A 25297-nucleotide genomic window follows, 5' to 3' on the forward strand; every position below is an offset into this window, starting at 1 on the left:
GGACAAGGTTCTCACCCGTCTCACCAGATTGGGCTCTACCTTTAGCCTATCCCCGCATTGAACTGTCAAGCTCTGAATTAATCGAAAGGCAAAGCACTTTATGAAATCACTTATAAATAAATAAATGAACATTTCAAGAGTTTATGTTGGAAATGCTCATGCTTTGGACACACTTATAATTAATTATTTAAGTACATACTTGATATGGTCCACAGAAATGCCTCTAAAACAAGCCCAGTCCCCTGCAGTCAGAGCTGAGCTGCTGAACCATGCTTGGAGTTTTGAGACGTGAGTCATCAAGGATTTAGCAGGTGAGTGATATTTCCTATGGGAAGCGGTGGGTGCGGTGCCAGTTAATTATGGAGCCAACAGAGGTTCCTTCCGCCCATGGGATTTCTGGAAGGCGCGTCTCATGCTCAGCAGGGTCATGTCAGGGTAGGCATGCCTGCTTTCATTCATGTGCCTTTGCTGTAGCAGCTGTAGGGGAATACACCATGACTGTAGTCTCTGAGGAGCAGGGGGACCACTGCCTTGGGAAACGACAGGGGGTCCTCGTTCAGCGAACCCTCTTCACGGCCTTAAACCCTCAGACTAAAAGCATGCTGTCATCTTAGCCGGAGGCCTTAGAGTTAGTGACGTAATGCAAAATGATGGGTCCCCCTGCAGAATGTGATGAGGCCCTCCAGAGTCTCCCATTTCTCACAGATATGCATTGGTCTTGGGCTGAGTGGAGCCCTTTTGAAGGATTGGGGGTACCCCTGGAGGGCTGCCCGACCCCATCCGCCCCCCTGCGCCGCATAGGCTGTAGGGTTCTGCGTTATTGCCCTGCAGTCGGCCAGCACCACACCAGGCCCAATTCACAGAACTAACTTAAGACAAAATCCTAAACGTACTACCATTTTGGTATTCACAGAAGGCACTTACTCATTGTGGTATTCACAGAAGGCACTTACTCATTTCCATATTCACAGAAGTTAGGAGTCCTAAATTTAGGACTCCTAAATGCCTTCTGTGAATACCGAAAGTCCTAAATTTAGGATTTTTCTCAGTGTAGGAGTAGTAAAGTTAGGACTCCTAACTTTAGGGCTCCTAAACTGAGAAAAATCCTAACTTTAAGACTTTCAGTATTCACAGAAAGCATTTAGGAGTCCTAAAGTTGAGACTCCTAACTTCTGTGAATATCGAAATGAGTAAGTGCCTTCTGTGAATACCAAAATGGTAGAAAGTTTAGGATTTTGTCTTAAGTTAGTTCTGTGAATCGGGCCCACTGCCATTTAGAAAGTTTTCTGTTTGGGGCGAAGAAGAGCGGCCGGGATACCCTTATACTTGTGGGCATTTTAGGATATTCTCCATTGTATGTTACCCAGTGAGCAGCTGCAGGTCTGATTTCCTTCATAGTGAGTCAGAGTACTGTCTCATGCTAGGAACAGAAGGACCTTGGAGTACAGGCCCCAGCTCAGACTCTGGACACCACTTCCTAACTCATTTTATATATTGTGTAAGATTGAAATAGTTTCATCTAAAGTTCTTACTCTAATGTTAATTAATTCATAACTGCTGCATGATCCTTGACTATGGGATGGAATAGTTTGATGAACTGCAGTAAATGCCTGTACTGAACACGGAAAAGAGTTTGAAATAGAAAAGAGAGCCAGACAAATGCATAGAACCTGTATGTATCTCTGATAAAATGTTGTCTTACCTCGAGGCACGGAGAATGTACAGTAATGACAGAACATTTTTTTAATTAAAAAAACAATACAGTGAAAATAAAAATGTTTAGTGTTGGGCATCCAGTATTTTTTGGTGCTTAAAAAAGCTGAAAGAAGAAATGCAAAGCAGCTTTTTCTATAAGCAGTGCTTCCGGTAAGGAATATAAATGGGAGTTAATGTACATATCTAAGTTGATAATGAGTGAAAAATGAATTTTCATTTATGACAGGGGGTGTCAGAGGTGAGTCAAATGTATTTTCGTTTTAAAACAGCCATTTCTAGCCATAAATACTTTTTTGTAGAATAAATCAGGTGCGTGTCAGGCTCTGCTGCATCAGGCAAAAGGAGTAAAACAGCTCTCCCTAGTGGTGTGGTGAACATCAATTTAAATTAAGGGTAGACAAAGGAAGCACATTCTACTGCTAGCTTCCTCTTTTACTCGCCTGGTAGCACTTCTTGTCCCCTAGCCCTGGGCTTCTTGGGGGACAAGAAGGCATTGCAGGTACAAAAATAAACAGGGGTCAAACAGTTCTATGTACTTTGTGTAGATTCCATTCGTTGACCTTTTCATGGGCTCTCAGCAGCAAAGAGGAGACTGTTGAGAACAAGGACTGACACCTGTGACGTCATAAAGGACAAAGGGTGTTTGACGTCACTTTTCGACCCCTGGCATTTGATTAGTTTGCGTCCTTGACGGTGGTGCTGGTGAAACTTTTCTAAACATGACCTACATGGAGGGCACATCTCTTCGTTTCCACTACTTCAAGATTTTACTTTTTTCCCCCACCAGGCGCTTACATGGTGTCATAATAGTGGGACGCCACCACATTGCAGCTTGGAATTAACTTGTATTCGGGGGTTGCAAGGTGCACCAAAATTATCATAAGATGACAACAACTGCTTCACAAAATGCCAAAATGAATAAATAAATGTTGCTAGGAGAGAAAGATGTGACCTGTTGCTATGGGGACAAGGCACCATAGAACTACACCAATGGGCACAGCCAATAAGATGTATAAAGAATATCTCTGCTGTGATTGGGGTGCCCCAACCAGAAGAAGGAGGCAATGATGGGTTGATGGAGCCGAAACACAAGTATTTGAGGGCGCTGCATACTCACGGATGGGAAGCATATCTCGGGTTGCGTGCTGGCGGGGCTGTAGGGATCATCCAGTGAGAGGCTGCTCGAGTGCCGGAGGGACACATTTGGTGAATCCATGTAGCCCGAGGAGCTCAGGTAGCCATCGGTCTCACAGTCCGCTGCAAAGCGTTAGAGGAATAAACCAGAGGCATTCACTCAGGTGAACGTAAATTATACATATTCCTGTTACTTGAACGTTACCCACTACTACTGCTCCCCAACACATGCTCAGAGTAGCAGCAAACAAAATGGTCAGCCTACATGTATGGTAGTCTGTGAAAAGATATGTCTTTTTTAATCAAATAAATAAAAAATGCAAACATTATTGAAAGATCAATTTGCTAGTCTAAATTTATTAAGATTTAAAGCAATACACCTGGGCAAAGATCAGTGAAGAAATGTGGAAGGTTTGGAAGGAGTGAGAGGATGGAGAGTTACTGAAAAGAAAAGAGAACCACTTAACCCCACAGAAAGAGAGAGGTTTTGTTTATTTTGTATGTCTTCATTTTACTTGTGTATTTATAACATAACCAAAAACAGACAAGAAACAAAAAGTCCAGGATAGGGTTGCAGAGTCCCTAAAAAAGACTTTGCATGTGTTGAACACACTTGAGGAACAGCTCCTTCGAGACTGGCCGGTTGCTCCAACGCAGCCTAAAGACCTATCTAGGGTGAAAGGTCTTCGTGAGATTAGGAGAGAATCCAGAAATGTGAGAGAGCTGCAGGATAAGAAGATTGAGAAACAGCTGCATGCAGGTTCTGAAGCCTGGGCATAAGGACGTATGGGATCAGAAATGTGTGCAAGGACGTATAGCAAGGCTGGGTTTCGGTTAAGGGTTCGAAGTCTATTAGTCTAACAGAATGGGCTGAAAACTAGGTCAGACAATGGGGAGTTGAAGGCGTAGGAAGATTTGCATTGAGGTAGAGACGTGTAGGATTATAAGGCCAGTCTGCAGGCCTTGGGGATGAGAAGGTTGGGCGCGTTCAGGAGGCCCTTGGGCTTTGAAGGTTGTAAACTGAAGGCTCAGTGATTGAAAGATTTGGAATGAGGTCGAGGTAATTGTGATATTAAGGTTGTGGGGGCACTGAGGGTATCAGGAACCAGTCGGTAGAGAGCCTATGGAAGGGGAAGAGAAGTTTGCAGTGTGGTGGAGTTTCGTAGGTTCGTGAAGACGGCATTGCCTGAAGGCACAACGGATAGGCAGCATCTTCCGAAAGGTACTCCCGCAACACAAGATTTTCGCAGTAGACTTGCTCTTTCATCAATGCCTAGATCCCCTGCAGCTGTGTGCTGCCTTTTAAAGTTTGGTTTACTCTCTGATCAGACTGCCAAAACAAAGCAAAGGGGTCAGCCCTTGGGAACTACAAACCAACCATCCAATTAAAAAAACAAACTGATGATCCCCCTTCTCGAGCATGTCAGCCAAGCACACAGTGACCACATGGGTGGTCTTCAAAAAACATAGTCAAATCACTAGACCTCCCTCTCTGCTCCTTCTCACTTCAATGCTCGTGCAAACAATGTATATGTTTTGTATGTGTGGCAACATTCTGTCCTGAGGTGTCCTGCAGCTACAGGGGCCCGGGAGGGGGCGAAAGGGGCGGTGCCTGAGCCCCAGTGAGATAAAGGCAGGCCCAGTTACTGTCAGATAACCCCCTGGGGCGTGCGTGTCTTCTTGTGCGCCCTGGTGATTAGTCGGAGGCTGCCTGTCCCCTGGAGTGAAGTGCTGCTGTTTCACCAAGATCACAGACAAGTGCGTTTTGCTAAAGGACAGCTGTTAACAAACTTTTCTGGGGGAAAACTGGTTCTTCTCTTCCGTAGGGTTTTTAAAACGGGGTTTTCTACATTCATCCAAATAGTGTCTGCCGGGGCGTCATCTAAGCAATGACAAGTACCACAAAACAAAGTGAATACATGTTTTAATAAGTAATGAATATTTGACACCTGGCCTAAAAAAAAGCAATTTCATAGATGTATGATCTTGGGATTAATGAAGGCCCCAGCCATGGGCTTCTAAACCCATTAATTATCGCTAAGTATATGCCATTAAAGCTACTTTCTGAAATATTGAAGTTAGAGGCAATCTTATGACCTCATAAATGTATGACTATTCTAATTATCGGTACAGGGAGTCAGTGGCGAAATTTCTGCCGAAATGCTTCACAAAAAAGGATAGTTCAAGCAAAAAAAATACATAGTATTAACAATTTGCGAAGAGAACTACTTTGGGGAAAACAGTAAACATCGCAAATTCAAATTAAATTGAATTATGTGGAGTTAAGGGGTGAGCGGTTCAAGTGTGTCTAGGGCACATACACACTCTTAGCAGAAAGGCACGTTTTAGGTATTTTAGGGATTGTGCTAAACCGTGAGTGCGGGGCCCGTTTGACACCGGGGGCGTCAAAGCCGATTAACTGCAGGAAAAGGTGTAAATGAGGAAGTACATGTAACATATTAAACTCTCAGCCAATGCTGAGGCCCGGGGCTTCAAAGGAACATTGTCTGGGAGAGGAATTCCTTCCTTGGATTAACTTGTAAATCTTACCTGGAATGAGGCGGGGGTTGAATTCAGGAGGTCCACCACTAACCTCCGTCAATTTTATAACTCGCTTACTGGAAGATTTTTTTCTGACTCAAATTTTGTAAACTTTGTGTTAGCTTACATGTGGTGTATGTTTGTAGTAATACATATGTTTCACTATTTTAAAGCTACCTGTTCTGGTCGTTGACATACTAAATGGCAATGCCGTACGTCCTGGTCCCATAAAAGGGGGCCTGGACAGAAAAGCTACAACATTTTGTTGCATTTTTTAAAAAATAAAGCAGAGGTAAAATCTGTGAGGATAACATAATTTGGGGACGTCTGGGAGCAGATCCACATTTTGTTATCAAGAGGTTGCCTTCTAAAGCAAGGCATTCAAAGACAGGAACATTAAAAGATGTTCAAACTTACTTTTAGTTCAGAAGTGCACAACACATCTTTTCCCGACCATAAATACATTCCCATGACATGAGTTAAACTCTATTGACAGAGTCAACCCCAACTTACACGTTGCGGAGGAGTAGCCTGTGTTCCTCAACAGAAAGTGCTGATGCTGGTCTGCCTCGGGCTCTTCAGGCTCAGGTGCAAAGGTACCTCTGAACCCAGAGTCGGCGGAACCCACTGTTGCCGGCAAAGCCTGGGTCGGCGAGGCCCCTTCTGTGGGGGATGGCGCTTGCCCCTGTGGGGACTTGAGCTGCTCTAGAATGTTTAAGATGTCCTGCTGCTTTTCCACCTCCTTCTTCTTCAGTTCCTCCTGGGCACGTTTTAGCTTCTCCCTTTTGCGCTTGATGGCAATGACCCGATCTCTGATGGCCTTGGCGACGAGCTTGTAATCTGCCTCGCAGACGAAATTCAGAACCACCTGCAGAAAAACCCGAGAGTAGCAGGGTCAGTAACTGTGGAACCATCATTTATTGACCTTGTCAAGGACTGTCCCACTTTACAGCAATCTGTTCTAGCTTTCAATAAGCACAAACTTGGATATCCCAAAGAGATGGCTATTACATCCCTGCTGTGTGCACACAGACATCAAAACTCATTTGAACCAATAACCTCTACATTCCAGTGGTGTTGTACCATAATATCATGGTCGAAATATAGAAGAAAACAGCAGGTCTGGGAGCACACCGCTGACCTATCAAGCAAGGGTCGCCCCTGGCATTCTGGGTAATGCAGTCTCTGGTAGTTTGCCTCCTAGTAGTGTTATCGAGTGTTCCGCCAAGGTTGGCGCAAATGTGCTGATCTCTAGACACCGATGTTTCAGGTTCATTAACCTTCGTCAGTAGAGATTACAGACTAGTTTTAGGGGTTTGCTGGATAGGTTGCCGAAATCATCTCAGGTCTGGTACCGCTCACTGGCGCGCAGGGCATCAACCACGAGCTCGTCAGCTCCATGACTCACGGGAGTCCATTTGAAGAAAACAGCAGGTCTGGGAGCACACCGCTGACCTATCAAGCAAGGGTCGCCCCTGGCATTCTGGGTAATGCAGTCTCTGGTAGTTTGCCTCGTAGTAGTGTTATCGAGTGTTCCGCCAAGGTTGGCGCAAATGTGCTGATCTCTAGACACCGGTGTTTCAGGTTCATTAACCTTCGTCAGTAGAGATTACAGACTAGTTTTAGGGGTTTGCTGGATAGGTTGCCGAAATCATCTCAGGTCTGGTACCGCTCACTGGTGCGCAGGGCATCAACCACGAGCTCGTCAGCTCCATGACTCACGGGAGTCCATTTGAAGAAAACAGCAGGTCTGGGAGCACACTCTGGACGGGAGTCCATTTGAAGAAAACAGCAGGTCTGGGAGCACACTCCCAGACCTGCTGTTTTCTTCAAATGGACTCCCGTGAGTCATGGAGCTGACGAGCTCGTGGTTGATGCCCTGCGCACCAGTGAGCGGTACCAGACCTGAGATGATTTCGGCAACCTATCCAGCAAACCCCTAAAACTAGTCTGTAATCTCTACTGACGAAGGTTAATGAACCTGAAACACCGGTGTCTAGAGATCAGCACATTTGCGCCAACCTTGGCGGAACACTCGATAACACTACTACGAGGCAAACTACCAGAGACTGCATTACCCAGAATGCCAGGGGCGACCCTTGCTTGATAGGTCAGCGGTGTGCTCCCAGACCTGCTGTTTTCTTCAAATGGACTCCCGTGAGTCATGGAGCTGACGAGCTCGTGGTTGATGCCCTGCACGCCAGTGAGCGGTACCAGACCTGAGATGATTTCGGCAACCTATCCAGCAAACCCCTAAAACTAGTCTGTAATCTCTACTGACGAAGGTTAATGAACCTGAAACACCGGTGTCTAGAGATCAGCACATTTGCGCCAACCTTGGCGGAACACTCGATAACACTACTACGAGGCAAACTACCAGAGACTGCATTACCCAGAATGCCAGGGGCGACCCTTGCTTGATAGGTCAGCGGTGTGCTCCCAGACCTGCTGTTTTCTTCAAATGGACTCCCGTGAGTCATGGAGCTGACGAGCTCGTGGTTGATGCCCTGCGCGCCAGTGAGCGGTACCAGACCTGAGATGATTTCGGCAACCTATCCAGCAAACCCCTAAAACTAGTCTGTAATCTCTACTGACGAAGGTTAATGAACCTGAAACACCGGTGTCTAGAGATCAGCACATTTGCGCCAACCTTGGCGGAACACTCGATAACACTACTACGAGGCAAACTACCAGAGACTGCATTACCCAGAATGCCAGGGGCGACCCTTGCTTGATAGGTCAGCGGTGTGCTCCCAGACCTGCTGTTTTCTTCAAATGGACTCCCGTGAGTCATGGAGCTGACGAGCTCGTGGTTGATGCCCTGCGCGCCAGTGAGCGGTACCAGACCTGAGATGATTTCGGCAACCTATCCAGCAAACCCCTAAAACTAGTCTGTAATCTCTACTGACGAAGGTTAATGAACCTGAAACACCGCTGTCTAGAGATCAGCACATTTGCGCCAACCTTGGCGGAACACTCGATAACACTACTACGAGGCAAACTACCAGAGACTGCATTACCCAGAATGCCAGGGGCGACCCTTGCTTGATAGGTCAGCGGTGTGCTCCCAGACCTGCTGTTTTCTTCAAATGGACTCCTGTGAGTCATGGAGCTGACGAGCTCGTGGTTGATGCCCTGCGCGCCAGTGAGCGGTACCAGACCTGAGATGATTTCGGCAACCTATCCAGCAAACCCCTAAAACTAGTCTGTAATCTCTACTGACGAAGGTTAATGAACCTGAAACACCGGTGTCTAGAGATCAGCACATTTGCGCCAACCTTGGCGGAACACTCGATAACACTACTACGAGGCAAACTACCAGAGACTGCATTACCCAGAATGCCAGGGGCGACCCTTGCTTGATAGGTCAGCGGTGTGCTCCCAGACCTGCTGTTTTCTTCAAATGGACTCCCGTGAGTCATGGAGCTGACGAGCTCGTGGTTGATGCCCTGCGCGCCAGTGAGCGGTACCAGACCTGAGATGATTTCGGCAACCTATCCAGCAAACCCCTAAAACTAGTCTGTAATCTCTACTGACGAAGGTTAATGAACCTGAAACACCGGTGTCTAGAGATCAGCACATTTGCGCCAACCTTGGCGGAACACTCGATAACACTACTACGAGGCAAACTACCAGAGACTGCATTACCCAGAATGCCAGGGGCGACCCTTGCTTGATAGGTCAGCGGTGTGCTCCCAGACCTGCTGTTTTCTTCAAATGGACTCCCGTGAGTCATGGAGCTGACGAGCTCGTGGTTGATGCCCTGCGCGCCAGTGAGCGGTACCAGACCTGAGATGATTTCGGCAACCTATCCAGCAAACCCCTAAAACTAGTCTGTAATCTCTACTGACGAAGGTTAATGAACCTGAAACACCGGTGTCTAGAGATCAGCACATTTGCGCCAACCTTGGCGGAACACTCGATAACACTACTACGAGGCAAACTACCAGAGACTGCATTACCCAGAATGCCAGGGCCGACCCTTGCTTGATAGGTCAGCGGTGTGCTCCCAGACCTGCTGTTTTCTTCAGCAGGTCTGTTTTCTTCAAATGGACTCCCGTGAGTCATGGAGCTGACGAGCTCGTGGTTGATGCCCTGCGCGCCAGTGAGCGGTACCAGACCTGAGATGATTTCGGCAACCTATCCAGCAAACCCCTAAAACTAGTCTGTAATCTCTACTGACGAAGGTTAATGAACCTGAAACACCGGTGTCTAGAGATCAGCACATTTGCGCCAACCTTGGCGAAACACTCGATAACACTACTACGAGGCAAACTACCAGAGACTGCATTACCCAGAATGCCAGGGGCGACCCTTGCTTGATAGGTCAGCGGTGTGCTCCCAGACCTGCTGTTTTCTTCAAATGGACTCCCGTGAGTCATGGAGCTGACGAGCTCGTGGTTGATGCCCTGCGCGCCAGTGAGCGGTACCAGACCTGAGATGATTTCGGCAACCTATCCAGCAAACCCCTAAAACTAGTCTGTAATCTCTACTGACGAAGGTTAATGAACCTGAAACACCGGTGTCTAGAGATCAGCACATTTGCGCCAACCTTGGCGAAACACTCGATAACACTACTACGAGGCAAACTACCAGAGACTGCATTACCCAGAATGCCAGGGGCGACCCTTGCTTGATAGGTCAGCGGTGTGCTCCCAGACCTGCTGTTTTCTTCAAATGGACTCCCGTGAGTCATGGAGCTGACGAGCTCGTGGTTGATGCCCTGCGCGCCAGTGAGCGGTACCAGACCTGAGATGATTTCGGCAACCTATCCAGCAAACCCCTAAAACTAGTCTGTAATCTCTACTGACGAAGGTTAATGAACCTGAAACACCGGTGTCTAGAGATCAGCACATTTGCGCCAACCTTGGCGGAACACTCGATAACACTACTACGAGGCAAACTACCAGAGACTGCATTACCCAGAATGCCAGGGGCGACCCTTGCTTGATAGGTCAGCGGTGTGCTCCCAGACCTGCTGTTTTCTTCAAATGGACTCCCGTGAGTCATGGAGCTGACGAGCTCGTGGTTGATGCCCTGCGCGCCAGTGAGCGGTACCAGACCTGAGATGATTTCGGCAACCTATCCAGCAAACCCCTAAAACTAGTCTGTAATCTCTACTGATGAAGGTTAATGAACCTGAAACACCGCTGTCTAGAGATCAGCACATTTGCGCCAACCTTGGCGGAACACTCGATAACACTACTACGAGGCAAACTACCAGAGACTGCATTACCCAGAATGCCAGGGGCGACCCTTGCTTGATAGGTCAGCGGTGTGCTCCCAGACCTGCTGTTTTCTTCAAATGGACTCCCGTGAGTCATGGAGCTGACGAGCTCGTGGTTGATGCCCTGCGCGCCAGTGAGCGGTACCAGACCTGAGATGATTTCGGCAACCTATCCAGCAAACCCCTAAAACTAGTCTGTAATCTCTACTGACGAAGGTTAATGAACCTGAAACACCGGTGTCTAGAGATCAGCACATTTGCGCCAACCTTGGCGGAACACTCGATAACACTACTACGAGGCAAACTACCAGAGACTGCATTACCCAGAATGCCAGGGGCGACCCTTGCTTGATAGGTCAGCGGTGTGCTCCCAGACCTGCTGTTTTCTTCAAATGGACTCCCGTGAGTCATGGAGCTGACGAGCTCGTGGTTGATGCCCTGCGCGCCAGTGAGCGGTACCAGACCTGAGATGATTTCGGCAACCTATCCAGCAAACCCCTAAAACTAGTCTGTAATCTCTACTGACGAAGGTTAATGAACCTGAAACACCGGTGTCTAGAGATCAGCACATTTGCGCCAACCTTGGCGGAACACTCGATAACACTACTACGAGGCAAACTACCAGAGACTGCATTACCCAGAATGCCAGGGGCGACCCTTGCTTGATAGGTCAGCGGTGTGCTCCCAGACCTGCTGTTTTCTTCAAATGGACTCCCGTGAGTCATGGAGCTGACGAGCTCGTGGTTGATGCCCTGCGCGCCAGTGAGCGGTACCAGACCTGAGATGATTTCGGCAACCTATCCAGCAAACCCCTAAAACTAGTCTGTAATCTCTACTGACGAAGGTTAATGAACCTGAAACACCGGTGTCTAGAGATCAGCACATTTGCGCCAACCTTGGCGGAACACTCGATAACACTACTACGAGGCAAACTACCAGAGACTGCATTACCCAGAATGCCAGGGGCGACCCTTGCTTGATAGGTCAGCGGTGTGCTCCCAGACCTGCTGTTTTCTTCAGCAGGTCTGTTTTCTTCAAATGGACTCCCGTGAGTCATGGAGCTGACGAGCTCGTGGTTGATGCCCTGCGCGCCAGTGAGCGGTACCAGACCTGAGATGATTTCGGCAACCTATCCAGCAAACCCCTAAAACTAGTCTGTAATCTCTACTGACGAAGGTTAATGAACCTGAAACACCGGTGTCTAGAGATCAGCACATTTGCGCCAACCTTGGCGAAACACTCGATAACACTACTACGAGGCAAACTACCAGAGACTGCATTACCCAGAATGCCAGGGGCGACCCTTGCTTGATAGGTCAGCGGTGTGCTCCCAGACCTGCTGTTTTCTTCAAATGGACTCCCGTGAGTCATGGAGCTGACGAGCTCGTGGTTGATGCCCTGCGCGCCAGTGAGCGGTACCAGACCTGAGATGATTTCGGCAACCTATCCAGCAAACCCCTAAAACTAGTCTGTAATCTCTACTGACGAAGGTTAATGAACCTGAAACACCGGTGTCTAGAGATCAGCACATTTGCGCCAACCTTGGCGAAACACTCGATAACACTACTACGAGGCAAACTACCAGAGACTGCATTACCCAGAATGCCAGGGGCGACCCTTGCTTGATAGGTCAGCGGTGTGCTCCCAGACCTGCTGTTTTCTTCAAATGGACTCCCGTGAGTCATGGAGCTGACGAGCTCGTGGTTGATGCCCTGCGCGCCAGTGAGCGGTACCAGACCTGAGATGATTTCGGCAACCTATCCAGCAAACCCCTAAAACTAGTCTGTAATCTCTACTGACGAAGGTTAATGAACCTGAAACACCGGTGTCTAGAGATCAGCACATTTGCGCCAACCTTGGCGAAACACTCGATAACACTACTACGAGGCAAACTACCAGAGACTGCTTTACCCAGAATGCCAGGGGCGACCCTTGCTTGATAGGTCAGCGGTGTGCTCCCAGACCTGCTGTTTTCTTCAAATGGACTCCCGTGAGTCATGGAGCTGACGAGCTCGTGGTTGATGCCCTGCGCGCCAGTGAGCGGTACCAGACCTGAGATGATTTCGGCAACCTATCCAGCAAACCCCTAAAACTAGTCTGTAATCTCTACTGACGAAGGTTAATGAACCTGAAACACCGGTGTCTAGAGATCAGCACATTTGCGCCAACCTTGGCGAAACACTCGATAACACTACTACGAGGCAAACTACCAGAGACTGCATTACCCAGAATGCCAGGGGCGACCCTTGCTTGATAGGTCAGTGGTGTGCTCCCAGACCTGCTGTTTTCTTCAAATGGACTCCCGTGAGTCATGGAGCTGACGAGCTCGTGGTTGATGCCCTGCGCGCCAGTGAGCGGTACCAGACCTGAGATGATTTCGGCAACCTATCCAGCAAACCCCTAAAACTAGTCTGTAATCTCTACTGACGAAGGTTTTTGAACCTGAAACACCGGTGTCTAGAGATCAGCACATTTGCGCCAACCTTGGCGAAACACTCGATAACACTACTACGAGGCAAACTACCAGAGACTGCATTACCCAGAATGCCAGGGGCGACCCTTGCTTGATAGGTCAGCGGTGTGCTCCCAGACCTGCTGTTTTCTTCAAATGGACTCCCGTGAGTCATGGAGCTGACGAGCTCGTGGTTGATGCCCTGCGCGCCAGTGAGCGGTACCAGACCTGAGATGATTTCGGCAACCTATCCAGCAAACCCCTAAAACTAGTCTGTAATCTCTACTGACGAAGGTTAATGAACCTGAAACACCGGTGTCTAGAGATCAGCACATTTGCGCCAACCTTGGCGAAACACTCGATAACACTACTACGAGGCAAACTACCAGAGACTGCATTACCCAGAATGCCAGGGGCGACCCTTGCTTGATAGGTCAGCGGTGTGCTCCCAGACCTGCTGTTTTCTTCAAATGGACTCCCGTGAGTCATGGAGCTGACGAGCTCGTGGTTGATGCCCTGCGCGCCAGTGAGCGGTACCAGACCTGAGATGATTTCGGCAACCTATCCAGCAAACCCCTAAAACTAGTCTGTAATCTCTACTGACGAAGGTTAATGAACCTGAAACACCGGTGTCTAGAGATCAGCACATTTGCGCCAACCTTGGCGAAACACTCGATAACACTACTACGAGGCAAACTACCAGAGACTGCATTACCCAGAATGCCAGGGGCGACCCTTGCTTGATAGGTCAGCGGTGTGCTCCCAGACCTGCTGTTTTCTTCAAATGGACTCCCGTGAGTCATGGAGCTGACGAGCTCGTGGTTGATGCCCTGCGCGCCAGTGAGCGGTACCAGACCTGAGATGATTTCGGCAACCTATCAAGCAAACCCCTAAAACTAGTCTGTAATCTCTACTGACGAAGGTTAATGAACCTGAAACACCGGTGTCTAGAGATCAGCACATTTGCGCCAACCTTGGCGAAACACTCGATAACACTACTACGAGGCAAACTACCAGAGACTGCATTACCCAGAATGCCAGGGGCGACCCTTGCTTGATAGGTCAGCGGTGTGCTCCCAGACCTGCTGTTTTCTTCAAATGGACTCCCGTGAGTCATGGAGCTAACGAGCTCGTGGTTGATGCCCTGCGCGCCAGTGAGCGGTACCAGACCTGAGATGATTTCGGCAACCTATCCAGCAAACCCCTAAAACTAGTCTGTAATCTCTACTAACGAAGGTTAATGAACCTGAAACACCGGTGTCTAGAGATCAGCACATTTGCGCCAACCTTGGCGAAACACTCGATAACACTACTACGAGGCAAACTACCAGAGACTGCATTACCCAGAATGCCAGGGGCGACCCTTGCTTGATAGGTCAGCGGTGTGCTCCCAGACCTGCTGTTTTCTTCAAATGGACTCCCGTGAGTCATGGAGCTGACGAGCTCGTGGTTGATGCCCTGCGCGCCAGTGAGCGGTACCAGACCTGATATGATTTCGGCAACCTATCCAGCAAACCCCTAAAACTAGTCTGTAATGTCTACTGACGAAGGTTAATGAACCTGAAACACCGGTGTCTAGAGATCAGCACATTTGCGCCAACCTTGGCGAAACACTCGATAACACTACTACGAGGCAAACTACCAGAGACTGCATTACCCAGAATGCCAGGGGCGACCCTTGCTTGATAGGTCAGCGGTGTGCTCCCAGACCTGCTGTTTTCTTCAAATGGACTCCCGTGAGTCATGGAGCTGACGAGCTCGTGGTTGATGCCCTGCGCGCCAGTGAGCGGTACCAGACCTGAGATGATTTCGGCAACCTATCCAGCAAACCCCTAAAACTAGTCTGTAATCTCTACTGACGAAGGTTAATGAACCTGAAACACCGGTGTCTAGAGATCAGCACATTTGCGCCAACCTTGGCGAAACACTCGATAACACTACTACGAGGCAAACTACCAGAGACTGCATTACCCAGAATGCCAGGGGCGACCCTTGCTTGATAGGTCAGCGGTGTGCTCCCAGACCTGCTGTTTTCTTCAAATGGACTCCCGTGAGTCATGGAGCTGACGAGCTCGTGGTTGATGCCCTGCGCGCCAGTGAGCGGTACCAGACCTGAGATGATTTCGGCAACCTATCCAGCAAACCCCTAAAACTAGTCTGTAATCTCTACTGACGAAGGTTAATGAACCTGAAACACCGGTGTCTAGAGATCAGCACATTTGCGCCAACCTTGGCGAAACACTCGATAACACTACTACGAGGCAAACTACCAGAGACTGCATTACCCAGAATGCCAGGGGCGACCCTTGCTTGATAGGTCAGCGGTGTGCTCCCAGACCTGCTGTTTTCTTCAAATGGACTCCCGTGAGTCATGGAGCTGACGAGCTCGTGGTTGATGCCCTGCGCGCCAGTGAGCGGTACCAGACCTGAGATGATTTCGGCAACCTATCCAGCAAACCCCTAAAACTAGTCTGTAATCTCTACTGACGAAGGTTAATGAACCTGAAACACCGGTGTCTAGAGATCAGCACATTTGCGCCAACCTTGGCGAAACACTCGATAACACTACTACGAGGCAAACTACCAGAGACTGCATTACCCAGAATGCCAGGGGCGACCCTTGCTTGATAGGTCAGCGGTGTGCTCCCAGACCTGCTGTTTTCTTCATGGTCGAAATATAGACCTGCAGATATCTAATGACCATAATAGGGACTCCCAAAACATGATCATGACAGAGTTAATAATATTGGTAGCCTACATTATTGCCACAGAATATCTACAAGTTGATATTTCGCCTGCGGTATTGTGAAACATCAGCATGAACGGGAACGGTTCAGAGTCACTATTATATCAGTAGGAACAGAAAACGTGTTCTGAGATTTTCATGAGTTCTTATTCTGGTCTCAGTCCTAGATTGGTGGGTGTAGTATGTGAAATAGGTTAGGTGGTCACAGTTTGGGCATTATGATACCCACCATTGACAGGACCACTACCATCATCTTGCCACATTCAGAAAATTATTTTACTTGTGTTTTGATGAAGAGACAAAGGGAGGTGTATAGGGTTTCTCCATAACTCAGCGGTTCTCCGGTCCTGTCAAACCAGCCGTTTTCCACTCTTTTAGATTCCAAGGGCCCGCCATGTTTCTGCAAGTGCAGCCTCGGCTAGCACTATCGACTGAATCCCTTAACTGGGCATTTGTATGGTGGTCTCCATACTAAACCACTTGAATGCCAGAAGAACGCACCTGGGTCCGGGACAGGTGCAGCGCACACCGTTCCTACCACAAGTGCTGTTTTCTATATCACCTGCTCCTGTAAATTGGAGCATTCTAACCTTACCTCAAAACAAGATGGCCTCCCTCATTTTAGGCAAAGACATGGACGTCTGGACAGTAAGAAGCATCAATAAAGGTGGACCGCTGATGAAGTGGTGTTATGGACTGCCAAGCCAGCAGCCAAACTTTCATTTTGATACACGGTTGTTGTTCAATAAGGGCTGACGGGACAGACAACTGATGTCAACTACAAGCCATTTGTTTGAAGTAACTGCCACAACAATTGAGTAACGCTTGCAGTCATCTCCTGTTGGGTGCTACGACATCACTCAAAGAGACCTTATGAGGGGTTGACAAACAGGGGATATATGTAGTTTTAACTCATTGGGAACCAATGGGAACTTGGATGGAACTGGGGAGGTGTCAAACAGCAATAAGAGGTCTGAGCAGGGCCGGACTGGCTACCGGGCATTTTGGCATTCTGCAGAGCTGGGGGCTGATGTCACTGTGGTGGGGGCTAATTTCTTATATGTAGACCTGTGTGTGCTTCGAAATCAAGAATGTAAAACGAATTTCGTTTTGCACACGCAGGTCCCCATCAACGAAATCAGACCCAGCTCTGCAGAATGCCAAAATGCCCGGTAGCCAGTCCGGCCCTGGGTTTGAGATTAAAAAGGAACATCCTATAAAAGCCACAGTTGAATTCACCACAATCTATCCAGACAGCTGACCCTTCTCGCTGGAAACTAGAAATATTCTACTCAAAGTATTTATTTTCATCAGGAAATGATCCACAGATCTTTCAGTAAATACTTTAGATGGGCTTACCTGGATTGAATAGATAGAGCATAAATATATATATATCTATCATAATGCGTTTCACCCGAAACAAAACACGAGACCCACAAGCCCATGTGTGTTAACTGCAGGTGTAGTTTAATAGACTGAAGCCAAGAGGGGCGTTTTGGCTGCAGTCCACAAAACATCACCTGCTTGTGGGTTTCGTGTTTTGTTACGGCTGAAACACATACTGATACTGAAGTTTTCACAGGCTTTTTCAATGCCCGTTTTGGAAACTGCCACACCAAAGGCCCGAGAGAGTAGTGAAAAGTTACCTTTTTGAGGGGTATGGTGGTGTGCTTGCATGTGTGTGTGTAGGTGAATAAATATTGAAAGTTAAGGAGGAGAATGCATACATGACTTACTTATTCCAAAATAAACCTGTGTGTGCTTTACCACTCCATGTCTCAGTGGTCAATTCTAGGGCGGGAGATGGTGTAACCAAGAATTGCAGTTTTCCGCTACTGGACTGTGCCGTTCCCAGCCTCTGACATACAACTGATAGGAACACTTGATAGAGACAACAGCCCAGTGAAATTCTGCTCTGTGCAATCTGCATATCTTTGCTAAGTCAATTATCAACAGAGGCAAGTTTGTAATATGGATCAATGAACACTTCTTTGGTGGCGCGGCTCAGATACAAAGAGCAAACAAGCAATAGAACGACACCCTCTGACCAACCGTGCATAATGGATGCCAAGAAGAACACTGGCTCAATTGTATATCATTAAAAGTCCTTGCATTGTGGCAGAAACCAGAAGGCAGTCTTGATCATCTGGGTTAGCCAAAGCTATTGCTGTAGCCAAAAGTGGCTTCTATGGTCCTCTGGTCTTGGATGTAATGATTCTATTTCTAGGAAAGGGTTCTCTTTGTTGACCCAGGCGCCAGGCCTTCCTTTCAATGCTACTTGATGTTCCCTGATGCTATCGCAATCACTTTACAGATATAGGAAGTCTGATTGGCGAAGTAGCAGTGCATGGACCAGATACACGCTGTGCCACAGCATCTTATGCTGACATCTGCTGCAAACAGACAATGTAACAGGTGTGTTAATAGAGTGGGGGGGGGGGCAGCTCAAATAGCTGAAATTGAAATATATTTTAAGATACAAAAAGCAGAATAGATGTAGAGTTGTGCATTTACTTGTCTTACATGTAAATTCTTTTTTAAGCGGTAGACTTAGCTACCAATGAAACAAACCATCAGGGGAGGCACGAGAAGCCACTCATCTTGAACTGGGATGGGCCTTACCATCTCCTGTGCCACCTCTTCAGCCACGTCTTTGTAGAGCTCAAAGAGAAACTCAATGGCATTGTTGTCCTTGTATCGGCCGTGGAGCTTCTTGGTGTCGTCCATGCGCAGCCAGAGTTTCAGGCCAGACTTGACTCCATCGTCCTCCTCTGCCAGCTCTACGTGGACTCCGGTGTCCTCTTGGAAGAAGGAATGCTCCAGCAGGTCTTGAATCGTGTACCTACAAAGTATAAGCACAACACAGTGTCAATAGTGCAAAACACACAATAACACACACACTTCTGGATAGCTTATATTCTCATCTATGGGGAATCTTGAAAAGGGTACCCACGGGACCTAAAATATGTGGCCCACTTTATGCAACTGCTCACTTAGTCAGTCAATATTGAGATATTCCTATCAACAGCATTCGAAGAGGATGAAAGACTGAGGTCAGTTTCCTCCTGGACCACGTACTTAAATGATGGAGATGACCAGTTGGCAAGACAGCCTGGTACTTTGTACAGCACGTAGGTCAGCGTAGGGTAGTGATGCTAGTGAGGAGAATGCCACCTGTGGACATTAGTTCCTAATATTCCCTAATGACGTTTAGGACCTAAGACTTGGAGAGTGGTCTGTGCCACGTGGTCTTAAATCATTACTACAGATTTCAGGTGGCTTATTCATGCAATCGCTCTTCGGAGCTCACCGGTGATGGGGGTACACCACGGCCAGGCAATGCCCAATAAAAGATGCCTAGCGTCCTCTCCACGACCCCTATAGATAGGCAGCACGACAGTAGTAGACCCTGTGGTGCTGCAGCAGGCAGAATAATGAGCACTCGAACAGGCATACCATGGTTCCGGTCACTCAATATTGTGTCAGTCTAAGCAGGTATCTGGTCACTGCCTGGATTATCCTGGCATAAGTAGATGAATTATGATGGTTAAGAGATTGTCTCAGTATTGATACTTTAAATCTTTATATGGTTTTAGACTGTGTTTATATGACATCATCTTACACAGATTATGGTTTTAGCACTGCCCCCCATTATCCAAAAGACACTTTCCGTCGTACCTTTCATTTTTATTCATCCGAATGCATCCTTCTATAATCTCCTTCAGCTCGGGCACCTTCACTTTGTAAAAGCTGTCTGGCTTCATGCCCTGCACAGGGGAGAAAAACAGGACAAAGTTAGATTTAGACTGTTTGATAGGAGTGGAAAAAACCTCTCGCAGCTTTCATCACAGTGAACCAGGTGGCCTAGAACGCTTCCTTCGCGAAGGTGTGGCGCAAGGGGTCACCTTGTTTGTGGGCACAAGCAACAATAGAGCGGTGATTTTCTGCTGTGGAAAGAAGGAATTAAGTCGGGTACATGAACGCGCGTAGGTCCAAGCTGGCTTTTTCCATAGCAGGGACTCCAACTACACTGACGCACTGTTCCTGGTGGCAATTGCTGGACAACCTCTGGCCGTGGTCCAGCATCCAAAGAGATAAGCTCTCAAGAGTGAGGCGGAAGTGCATGAGAGCCAACAAGAGGCAAAAAGGACCACTAATTAAGCCCGACCTCTATTAAACCTCATTTTGTGAGGGTACCCTTGCACCCGACCTCTCCCCTAGGATCACCTCATAATCAGAGGTCTGGAGGTATATTGGAAATTTTCATTATGGAACTTAGCTTCTGAAATTTTTGCAGGGCTAGGGCAGTGTCCGTTTCATGTGATTGACTCTGCCAGTGTCCAGCCGGCTTCTTAAAGAATCCAGCCTATTAGGAATACTCCCCCATTTCCATGCATTTGAACCTCCACACAGATTCGTAACAGGATCTAGAGATCACTCGCCAATGTAGCCCATTATTCTAACCTTACACGCCACAATCCCATACAATGGCCTCTTAGAATACGAAAAAAACTCAAAGACACTGCCAAGAGGCCACCCTGGCTACAGCCAATTAGAATCACAGAACTGTAAATGGGACCCATAGGTGAGAGGTCAAAATGTGCCATACAGATGTACATGACATAACTACATCGAAGTTTGTGATTGTGCCTTCCACAACTTTTTCACTCAAACACTCATCTACAAAATCAATCTCTTCTAGGGGAGGGCTAGAGAAAGAAGCAAATGTTTCGCAGAAGATATCATTTCTCTTAAGTAATACACGACTAGAAAAGTATGTCTTACTTATTTATCAAACTCAGTGGGATGGAGGGGCTCGTCACTGGTCCTATTTGGAGTTTTGAGATTTTGCAGCAACACTTCTACGCCTGGCACACATGACCACAAATATCTTTAGAATTTAATAGGATACTCTATGGGGTTGTTCATCAATTACCATGTTTTTTTCCAATATGATACATTTGTGTATTCACTACAAGGTGTTTGTTGGACTTGGCCCTTCTGGCAGGTCCACCCCAGAAGTTTTTGCTTGTTACATGTAACCTGGGGATGGTGATTCCCATTCTGAGTGCGTGTGGTGAGAGAGGCCTGCCCTCCCATAGGAATGCATGGGGAATGTATGTGTCCCTAGTAGTTCCTGATGCGTGGGGCATGCAGGGTCGAGTCTGGTATGTGCGAGCTCGTGAGATTGAATGCTGCGCAATGGTACATGCGGCATGAGTGTGTCTAGTGTAGAAGTGCCACTTGTAGAAGTTGGCATATTTGTGTAATTTGTGTCTGGCGTGTGATTGGCTGAGGCTGGCTGGTGAGCCTGGCTCCCAGAGTCTGGGAGGGTCTGCCCCGGTGGTGAATGGAGTGTTTAGCATGCTTATGTGAGGGGAGGAGTGAGCCTGGGCCTGCTTGTGGATTGACTGTCTGGTTTGAGGGTCCTGAATGAGGCTGGGTTTTCCCCACACAATGCTGACTCCACCCCCTGGGGTGCGTCTGATGTCCCTAGCCTGGCCAGTGAAAAGAATCCCCCATAACCAGTTCTAGCTGGTTCTCCCCCTGCCTGTCCCTTTTAGACAAAGGATGTTGGGTATAAAAAGGGTGCTGTGACACTCTGAAAAGATTCTTGTTTCTGACTTGAATCCTGCCAGGGGCCTGCTGCTGCTTGGGCTTAGGGGAAGGCTTGCCTCCCTGAGCCCTGCCCAGCCCCTGGATCCCTGATGGATGCCTGGAGGACTTCTGGGGGAACCCCTCTGCCTTGCTGGGCTGATGGGGGGACTTTACTTTGGACTTTGCTGCATCCCCCGAAGAACTTTACTGCTTGCTGTTGCCCTAGCGCCTGAGAGTGCTTTTTCATTGACCCCTGGTGCTTGAGAGCGCAATCTATGTGCCTAGCGCTTGGGAGCGCTGTTCTCACTAGCCGGTGCCCACCCGGCATGTGCCCCGTGCTGTTGAAGGTCTCTGAGCCCCCAGCGAGTGCCTACCTCGCTCATTCCCTTATTGTTCATATTTTCGAGGGAGCCTACCCCTCGCTATCCCCCCGAGTTCACCGCCGCCGGCCCGGGACCCTTTGTGAATGTCTTCCCCGGGCCACGCTGGGATTGGCTGCCGGCCCGGGATTCCCCCGTAGCCTCATTCCCCAGGGCGCGCCGTGATTGGCTGCCGGCCCGGGATGCCCTTGAGACGCCTTCCCTGGGCCGCGCCGTGATTGGCTGCCAGCCCGGGGACTCTGAAGGCCGGCCCGCGAAAGTCCGAAGAAGCAGCTAGAGGCGAGAGCCTACTCCGCGCTCCTGCATTGCCACCAGATGCCGCCGATCCCCCCCCCCTCACCCCCCCCCGGGGCTCCCGAGAGTGAGGGAGAGCCCCGGAGAGCAAGAGGAGGCCAGCGGAGCAGATGAGACCGGCGCGCCCGACCTGGTGAGTGCCGAGAGGGAAAGGGGGCGTCGGGGCACATTGCTGGTGCCAGCCCCTCCCCTCCAGTGAATCCCTTGTTGCACACCGAGGCCCGTGGGGCCTCCCCAGATGCCGAGTCCCCCGAGAGGGACTCCACCTAGCGAATCAGAGCCCGAGAGGCTCAGGGGGTAAATTGTGATCGGGAGTCCCCCGAGAGGGACTCCACCAAGCCCCCCCGTTATTCATGAGCCCAGAGAGGCTCGAGTGCCAGTCCTTGTGTGCAGAGCCCAAGGGGCTCACAGTTGTTTCTCGAGCCCGAGAGGCTCCACTATTGGGCGCTCATTTCCTCCGAGCCTGCGAGGCTCCCACAATGGCCCTATTATTTACAGCTGCCCAGCACTTCGTGGGCAGCTGCCAAGTTTAGGTTTATATTGGCTTCCTGCAGCCTGTCCTGACAATGAGACTTTTGGGGCGTCCTGGCCCATAGAGGCAAGATGGCCTGTTGAAGTTGTGAGCTCCTTTTAATGTGATTCCTAAGAGTTATTCTGTGTTACCTCCCTGCAGGTGCTTCGAATGCGTTATGTACCTTATCATTTTTCCCTCTTGAATATCCTGTGCCTCATGTATGTTGCTTCTGGTTAGAGTGAGTTCTACTGCTAATTCTATGAAGCTCCTGGTTGTTATGTGTTCTAATGCTAGCTCCTGGTTGTTATGTGTTCTAGTACTAGTTCTATGAAGCTCCCAGTTGTTATATGTTCTAATGCCAATTCCACCAAGTGCATATTCCTGGCAGTGGCCCCCCTGGCCCTGTCCTGTACATAGTCCCCTGTAAGTTCTGCCCGTGCCTCTGGCACCTTGTCAAATGTGTGTTCCTATCTAATGTGTTCTTTTAATACAAAGATTATTTTCATAAATACCTTGTGTGGAGTTCCTTTTGTGGGGGCCCTGGAGGTTGTTGCTGGTGGGTGCGTATGCAAATACTTTACACATCGCCTCCGAGATAGGCCTGCCTGCTCGTGCCAAGCTACTAAGGGGGTGAGCAGGGGTTGTCTTGGCGGGTGACTTCCTTACCCTAACTAGGAATGGTGGTTTCTGCCTGACCTTGGCGCAAGCCTTGGCCAACCAGGAATCCCATTTCTAACAGTGTTGTATAAAGTGAAACACTGTATTGTCCTGGCCATTTTGTCTAAGGTTCTTTACAACCCTGCTCAAAGTTGTTCAGACTGTGGATTCAGGGATTCCTTTGGAGAGGAGCTTCTGGAAAGAAACCCTCTTTCTACCAGCCAGCTTTACACATGATGTATGCATTCGCTTTACTATCATCAGAACCAGTCTGTGGGGACATACACTCTATGCAAGTGACCAACAGGCACCTTTTCAAGATGGCCATCACCACCACTCTAGAAACATGCGTCATCCATACCCTATAAATTGTGATTGGCTTTCCTAAGAACAGAGTGAGCATTATAGAATCTTGGAGTCAAGTAGGAGCACTTCATTGGAGGACCTCAGTGGGCTCCACCTCAAGCAAGGTTGCCAGATCTGAGTGCTGATTCCTTAAGCCTTTGGCGGTGACATGAGGATACATCCCTGTTTCATAAAATCACAAATTGCCACCAGGCCTGTATTTTGGGATAATCTTGGCAGAATGTTGTACTGCGTTCCTGTTGAAGATGAATTCCTACGCCTTGGCATGTGTACTCTCCAGGCTTTGTTGTGCGTATTCAGCACAAGGATCCATCATAATACTTTGTAAATGCAGGAGATAGATCTTTGTACTCCTCTTGGCTGACAAGTGTCACAAGAACACATCCAGCCACCCCTTCCCTGTAAGCCAACAGCTCTTAATATTCTTAGACTTGTTTACTTAGTTTTATTAAGGGAGAGGACAACTAGCCAACACCTGACGTGGAAAGGGTGCTGGCTAAGCGTCCAGGACTATCTCAAAGAGTACCCGGTCATGTAATGGCACTTGGCAGATATGTCAGAATAAAATGATTTTTGTTAACAATTGACTAACAGGGTGTATCACCAGCCAATACAGCACAATATCACACATTGTTTTTTAAACATTTTAAGGCAGAGGACTAAACAAGCTTTGGCAAAGCCAACCCTTTTAGCATTGCACTTTGAGTTACAAAAGATAGCAACAGACCTTGCTGTTTGCTATGAGTGACCTAGCGGCAGGACGTGAACAAGCAGCAGGCACACTGATGTCAGCAGTGCCCAGGCAGCAGAATGAAACGGTCTCCAGGCATGCTGAAAGGCAGTAGTGGCCTGATGGCAGAATTACAGGGAAACACAAGGTGGCGTGAAAGCTAGAATACCGCTCAAAGATGGGATGCTAGATATAGCCTTTTCGTCACATGTATCAAAGCTATGTATGTCAGGAATCGCCAAAGATTTTGTAATCCCTTTATATTACCTAATAGCGATTCAGTAAATAGCGAATCACAATTTGGTAATATTTCACCATTCTTTACTATGGATCCAAAGGCCCACAGGTACGAATGGTTTTGCATTAGCTAATTTATAATGACAATATTGGTAATTGCAAATTAGGTAATGCAAAGCCAAGGTTGCCAGGGGGCCTAAGGTCCCCCTGAAGCACCCCCCAAAAAATGTAATGTGCACATGTAAAGCGGACACGTGCCCTAAGAGCATGTGTGGGCTACATGGCACTTTGAAAAATGCTTTTTTGTGCATTTCTCAAAGTTAGCACATGGTTGCCATTGACTTGAAGTCGATGGTAATTGAATTTTCCTAAATGCACAGTTTGCATTTGGAAAATGCCTCACAAATTTGCTAAAGGAATCACAATTTGCGGTTTCCTATTTGTAGTCGCAATTTTAGGTAATACCGGTTTTTGTGATTACTTAAAATTGCGGCTACAGCCTTTCATACATCATGAAAGGTTATTTTGCATTCGCCAACGGACAATTTTTCTGAATCACACCGTTTGTGAATGCAAAAAACGTTCATGCACGTGGCTCTTTGTGTGCTGTCATGGAGTGAAATCACAAAGCAGTGGCCCAGCAAAAGGACGGAATAAGCTGAACGGCGAGTGAAAAAATCATCAGTGGGTGGGGAGATATGATTG

General features: G+C 48.2%; 1 protein-coding gene across 1 annotated transcript in view; it reads right to left on the reverse strand.

The window, feature by feature from the left end:
- Positions 1–25297, reverse strand: part of WNK4 (WNK lysine deficient protein kinase 4) — a 416457-nt gene that overhangs the window by 74841 nt on the left and 316319 nt on the right. The window contains exons 5-8 of the mRNA XM_086924092.1: positions 19495–19583; positions 18439–18658; positions 5905–6259; positions 2834–2973 (exon numbers count right to left, since the gene is read on the reverse strand). Of these exons, the coding sequence (XP_086780218.1) occupies positions 2834–2973; positions 5905–6259; positions 18439–18658; positions 19495–19583 (804 nt within the window). The remainder of the gene's footprint in view (positions 1–2833; positions 2974–5904; positions 6260–18438; positions 18659–19494; positions 19584–25297) is intronic.

The sequence above is a fragment of the Lissotriton vulgaris genome, chromosome 5 (genome assembly GCF_964263255.1).
Source record: "Lissotriton vulgaris chromosome 5, aLisVul1.2, whole genome shotgun sequence".
NCBI lineage: Eukaryota > Metazoa > Chordata > Amphibia > Caudata > Salamandridae > Lissotriton > Lissotriton vulgaris.